The sequence below is a fragment of the Anneissia japonica genome, unplaced genomic scaffold, assembly GCF_011630105.1.
Source record: "Anneissia japonica isolate Jap-2015-1 unplaced genomic scaffold, ASM1163010v1 scaffold2774_len142755_cov157, whole genome shotgun sequence".
NCBI lineage: Eukaryota > Metazoa > Echinodermata > Crinoidea > Comatulida > Comatulidae > Anneissia > Anneissia japonica.
In genome coordinates, this window is record NW_022745578.1 from 3,091 (window position 1) to 9,555 (window position 6,465).

At 33.7% G+C, this 6,465-nt stretch overlaps 1 protein-coding gene across 1 annotated transcript in view; it reads right to left on the reverse strand.

Annotated features, from left to right (window-relative positions):
• LOC117119976 (fibropellin-3-like) overlaps positions 1–5,084 on the reverse strand; it is a 7,553-nt gene extending 2,469 nt beyond the window's left edge. Inside the window, exons 1-4 of the mRNA XM_033264962.1 lie at positions 5,074–5,084; positions 4,774–4,859; positions 3,852–4,025; positions 2,542–2,658 (exon numbers count right to left, since the gene is read on the reverse strand). Of these exons, the coding sequence (XP_033120853.1) occupies positions 2,542–2,658; positions 3,852–4,025; positions 4,774–4,859; positions 5,074–5,084 (388 nt within the window). The remainder of the gene's footprint in view (positions 1–2,541; positions 2,659–3,851; positions 4,026–4,773; positions 4,860–5,073) is intronic.
• Between the last annotated feature and the right edge of the window lie 1,381 nt (positions 5,085–6,465).

Here is a 6,465-nt window from a genome sequence, read left to right on the forward strand (position 1 = left end):
TGCTTTTTTTGGAGCCTTCTCATCTTTCTTTCTTAAAAGATGTAAACACATTGAAAATAGAGGGCGGCAGACTGTATTTCGACACTATCAGACCGATAGTTCGTATACTGTAAAGGCAAAATTCGTGTGGCATTACCAACGAACAGGGGGTTTTAAATTAAACTTGACAAGGTTTAAATTCATGTGCCATTACCGTTGTCAGGCACGTCATATAAGGTATTTGTACTTGTGCGTTAAAATTTTTAAATTGTTAATATCACTTTTCAGATATTTTAAAGCACGTTTCAGGTCATTTTGAATATTCCAAAACTTTCCAAAATTTACGCGCCGTACGCTCATTTCCACGCCCACAGCACGTACTGAAGCTGGAAATTACGTTTCGGTTACATGTGTTGGGTTTCTGACACTGTATCAATACTACCGTGCGCACGGACGTTAAGACGTATGTGTACACATTCGTAAGTCCTTAAAATGCTCAAAATTACTCTTTTCCTTTAAAATTCCTTTTAAAATGCTCAAAATTACTCTTTAAATAGAGCATGTTTTAGCATATAATACTTTTCAATCAGAACCGTGCGTGCTTCGTGAGGGTCAAAGTACGGCGGATCACCTAACTCGTCCTCAGTGACAAGTTTAAATCTAGTTAAAACATAAATTTGTTTGTTTCTATTAAACCAAGAATAAGTTACAGTAGAATTAGAATTTATAGCAATAATTTTCAATGCAAAATTCATTTATAATATCAATCAGCAGTTATGTAAATTAAAACTATAATAGTTAAATTATGTTCCCAATGTTATTTCATGATGCAATGCTGATGACCAAATTTTTTTTTTTTTAAATTGAGCTTTCTATTGGATGCATGTAGCATGCATAGATTAACGACTCAAAAATAAGGGTGTGTGTTTTGACATTGATTAGAATCCCATGAAAGTAAACAAAAAAAGAAATACCATGCGTAAGGGTTAAATTTGACCAGATTGCGATGTCCTTTAATGACCTTTAATTTCTCCAAAATTCAACATTTCCCCCTCTTAAATGTGATTTTATCTCATTCTTAGGCCTATTCCGTAGAGAAAAAAAATCAAAGACACAGGACAGGCAATACATTATTAGGCCTATATTCCAACAATACTAAGTAGTTGGATAGGTAGTCTTTCTTTCATAGATCGATGAACTGATAGACCTGAAACTTTCGTACATAAATTATTACGACGTAAAAACACTGTTTTAAATTTTATTTAATTGAAGGCTGGTTGGGCCAGCCTATATCCGATCTGCCAACCTATGCCTAGGTGGTAAGCATGCCATTTGTAAGCCAGGACCCAAACCACCTGAACCCCCATGGATCCGCCACTGACACTAGCGTACAATAGTAGCATTACATGAGCACACTGAACGGGCAATACATTGATGGGTTAAATCAGGCATGAGCGAACACATTTGCCCGACGCCCGGGACAAGTGTTTTTTACAGTCGGACAACAAGAATTTTAGGGACCACCTGACATGAAATGTCTGGACTTCAAGACTAGTAAATACTTTCACGCGCGAATATGAACAGCAGCCATTAGGCCGACTTCAAAAAAGGCCTAGTCTATTTCATTTGCGCGTGTGGGGAAGGCAATCTAGACAAACTAGGAAAGGGTAGTTAAATTGGGATTTAAAGTTGTTAAAAGTAATCAAGAAATCATTTACTTCTAAGTGATGGAGACAATGTGCATATAAAATCCAAATCTTGTGAAACTGGAGTTAAACATTGAGGGGTTAGGGCCTATAAATGAATCATTTTCCCATCTTAATTATTTCACCCTCTCGCCGCATTTCAAGAATATGATCCGATTTCGACAGATATTTTGCAGAAAATTGAGGCCTTCATAGCAGTAGGAACATAAGAATATTTACAATTCTGCACATCTATTTTTCTAGATGTTTTCCCATGCCATTTGAATTTGAAACATTTTGAAGTTAGTATTAGAATTGATTAAGATCTACAAACGGGATATGGCCACACCCTCCCCTTTCTCCAAATACCGTCATAAAACACAGTCTACTCTTGTAGGCCCTATCGTGGGAATCAACCATGCCTGAAAAATGTCTACTTGCAGTTTTCGTGACAACGGCTTTTAAACCCGCAATAAGAAAACGATCAACACACTCCTACATACATAGAATATTAATAATAATGCACAGGCTTTTGAACCACTATTTGAAAAATTCACAAGGTGAAATATAGTGGTTAATACACAAATGAAGTTACACCCTCAAAATTTGTTGCATTGCATGAGCATCAGAGAGGCAAACACAAGGATAAAACATCAAAGTATACATAGGTTAAACAATTGAATAACAACTGAAATGCTATAACAATTATTAGAAAAAAGAAAAAAATTTCAAGATTATCGTCACAAATAATACACAAATAATTATAAAGTTGTCTTGCTATCACTCACAAAATATTTTTGCATTTAATTCACCTCTGTTATAGTTTTGTTTAAATTAACAAATTGGAAAGACTCTGAAAAGAGGTCAGAGAACTCACTAGTCTCACATCGGGTTCCAGTGTAACCAGATGGGCAAGTACAGGAATACCCAATAGTTGTTTGAGAGCAAGTTCCACCATTTAGACAGGGTGCAGATGCACAGGCTGTTGTAACCACTATTTGAAAAAAATCACATGGTGAAATACAGTGGTTAATACACAAATGATTACAAAGTCACACCTTCAAAATATTGTTGCATTACATGAGCAAATCATAAAAGCACACACAAGGATAAAACATCAAAGTATACATAGGTTAAACAATTGAATAAACAACTGAAATGCTATAACAATTATTAGAAAATAGGAGAAAATTTCAAGTTTATGGTCACAAAAAATACACAAATAATTACAAAGTTGTGTTGCTGTCACTCACAAAATATTTTTGCATTTAATTCACCTCATATTTTTATTTAAAAGCTTTATCCAGTGGCTTTATTCAAGGAGTTAAGACTACTACTAGTTAAGACTGTTTTATTGCAATCTGCCCCTGTAGGCAGGAGGCTCCTAACAAACAAACAAACACAGAAACAGAAAAAGACAAACCTACAAACTAAATCCGATGAAAATATAAAATCCTTGTGGAATACAAACAAACAAAATCCAATGAAAATATAACCTCCTTGGAGATGTAATAAAGACAATACAATCAAATGAATTCAGTAAATCATTATCTATATTAGGCCAAAAATTACTCTGTATCAAAGCAAAATTAAATATTGAACCAAATACAAATATTTTAGGCTCTTTGGTTTCATAGATAATATGTTAATACAAAAATAGCGATCCTGATTTTTAAATGGGTCAGTTGGCTTGGGCAACACAAAGCTGGGTTTTTTTTTTGCTCTCAAAACTAAACTAGGTACTTATAAACACCACATGCTGTTTGACAGTCTGCTTGGGTATCAAAGTTATTGGCATTTCCATCACAATAATTAGAAAATAAGGTACAACCACCTGTACGTAATATTAAGGTTGGCCCTGATTACTTGTTATTTACCGCCATGTGTTGTTTGACATTCTAATTGGGTTTCTAAGTTGTTGGCATTACCCTTACAAGTAATAACGCTACATTGTGTGTACGAAGCAAATCTTACCCTAATTTTTTACAGATTTTGTGTTAGATGTGCTTTTGAAACATAAAGGGGGGTTTCGGCCCTAATTATTTTTTTATTTTAAACCTCCACATGATGTTTGACAATCGGTTATGGTCACAAAATTGTTGGCATTTTCACCACAATAATAAGCAAATGGAGTACAACCACTTGTACTGTCAGCGCATATTTTTCAAATTACTTATTGTTATTTACCTCCACATGCTGCTTCACACAATGTACTGCTTTCAAAGTTGTTGGCATTTGCACCACAATAATAAGCAAATGGGGTACAACCACTTGTACTGCCAGCATAGTAATAACGCAAAACTGCTTGTGCCCCTGGGCATGTCGTAGCCGTCCCAGAAGCTAAAGGTAAGGAACAGACACCTGAAAAACAATAATTAAAACATAAATTTGTTTGTTTCTATTAAACCAAGAATAAGTTACAGTAGAATTAGGATTTATAGCAATAATTTTCAATGCAAAATTCATTTATAATATCAATCAGCAGTTATGTAAATTAAAACTACAATAGTTGAATTATGTTCCCAATGTTATTTCATGTTGCAATGTTGATGACCAAATTGTATTTGAATTGACGTGTGTGCAAAAATTAAATAAACAAACAAACAAACCAAATTTTTTTTTTAAATATTGAGCTTTCTATTGGATGCATATAGCATGCATAGATTAACGACTCAAAAATAAGGGTGTGTGTTTTGACATTGATTAGAATCCCATGAAAGTAAACAAAAAAAAGAAATACCATGAAATTTGACAAGATTACAGTGTCCTTTAATGACCTTTAATTTCTCCAAAATTCAAGGTTTTCCCCCTCTTAAATGTGATTTGATCTCATTCTTAGGCCTATTCCTTAGAGAAAAAAAAATCAAAGACACAGGCAATATATTATAAGGCCTATATTCCAACAATACTTAGTAGTTGGATAGGTAGTCTTTCTTTCATAGATCGATGAACTGATAGACCTGAAACTTTCGTACATAAATTATTACGACGTAAAAACACTGTTTTAAATTTTATTTAATTGAAGGCTGGTTGGGCCAGCCTATCTCTGTTATAGTTTTGTTTAAATTAACAAATTGGAAAGCCTCTGAAAAGAGGTCAGAGAACTCACTAGTCTCACATCGGGTTCCAGTGTAACCAGATGGGCAAGTACAGGAATACCCAATAGTTGTTAGATTTAGCCTGATCCAAGGCTGACTAAAAAAATTGGAATGAGGAGGTATAATTTTAGTCGAGGTTCGCGTGATTTAGTTGAATAATTTATTCATTTCAAGTAGATGAGTTTTGGCCATAAGTATAACATGGGAACCCAGTATGAACTGAATTTGCAAATTTAGATTTATATTGGTCCTTACAAAAAATTATTACAGGCACAATTCCTCAGTAAAAATATACTATAAGCAAGAGTTACAAGTTATTCATACTAAAAATGTTAAATATTTTTAGATTTACTGAAATACAATTCATATAATAAAAGAGTTGCCCATTAAAATATCATAAAATACACATACTATGTGCAATATGAAGAATGTGGAAAAAGAATGAAAGAATGAATGCATGGGAAATGAATGAATGAATGGGTGAGCAGTTAAATAAGTGAATGCATGAATGAGTGAATGAGTTTATGAATGAATGAATGAATGAATGAATGAACGAACGAACAAACCAACGAATGAATGGGTGGGTGAATGAGTGAATGAATGAATGATTGGATAAATTGATGAATGATTGTATGGATGAATGAAATGGAGACAGATAGATTGTATAAATTAGAGAATTCAGTAGCATGGGGAAGGGTGGGGGATAAAAAAATTTAAACCCAGGTTTTCCTATCCCTCACCAGAAATGTTCTGAGCACAAAAAATTCCAATCATGTAAGTACATAGATAAAAACAACATACAAGCACCAGAAATTACCCGTCGAGTACAGTAGTCTAATACCCCCTAAAAGAGCCCAAAAGTACTATCAGGTAGTGGCGGATTCAAGGGGGGGGATGCTATCAAAATTTGAACAAAATTGAGTCTAAAAGTGCCATTTCCGTCCATCTAGAGGTGCCATAATCATAAAATGTACTTACCTCAGCCCCAACCATGATGAATTCCCTCTCTGGGCCCTATTCTATTTCAAATTTCTGTATCCCGCCACTTATCGGTAGCCGATCATTTCGGTCGCGCTTCGTTTCGGTCGCGGTTTATTTCGAACAAATATATGGAGCGCCGAAGGAGTTGCGAAAACGAAAAATTTAATATGCCTAGGCCCATATATTTTAGTTCGTGAATCGGTTTATCATAGGCCTAAGTATTATTGTTTTGCTATCTTTCCACTAACAAAATATCTTTCTGCTATATTCTCTTTCTTCCATTTACGGTGATATATTCATGATTGCAACATGATCAATTGAAACAATGGAATTTAGTATGTGCTTCATGTTATTCTTTTTGTTGCGTTTTCATATACTATACTTTAATAAATGGTCAATAAAATGTATCTTTGATTTTAATTGAATTGAATATTGTTACCATCTGAAATTTATTTCATAATTTAGTTAAAACAATAATCATTCAATATTTAAACTGATCATTTTATACAATAAATATATTTATTTTTCTTGCAGCTTCCAGAGTTTAGATAAAACATACCAAGAGAATTGAAGGAAACACGAAGAAATAAACGAATAATACGCACATTATCATTCACTTGAAATCTTTAATACCCCTGCGCAGTTCATAAATATGAATACATATTTATATATGACTTTATCATATTGGATATACCTAGAAACCACTATATATATATATATAT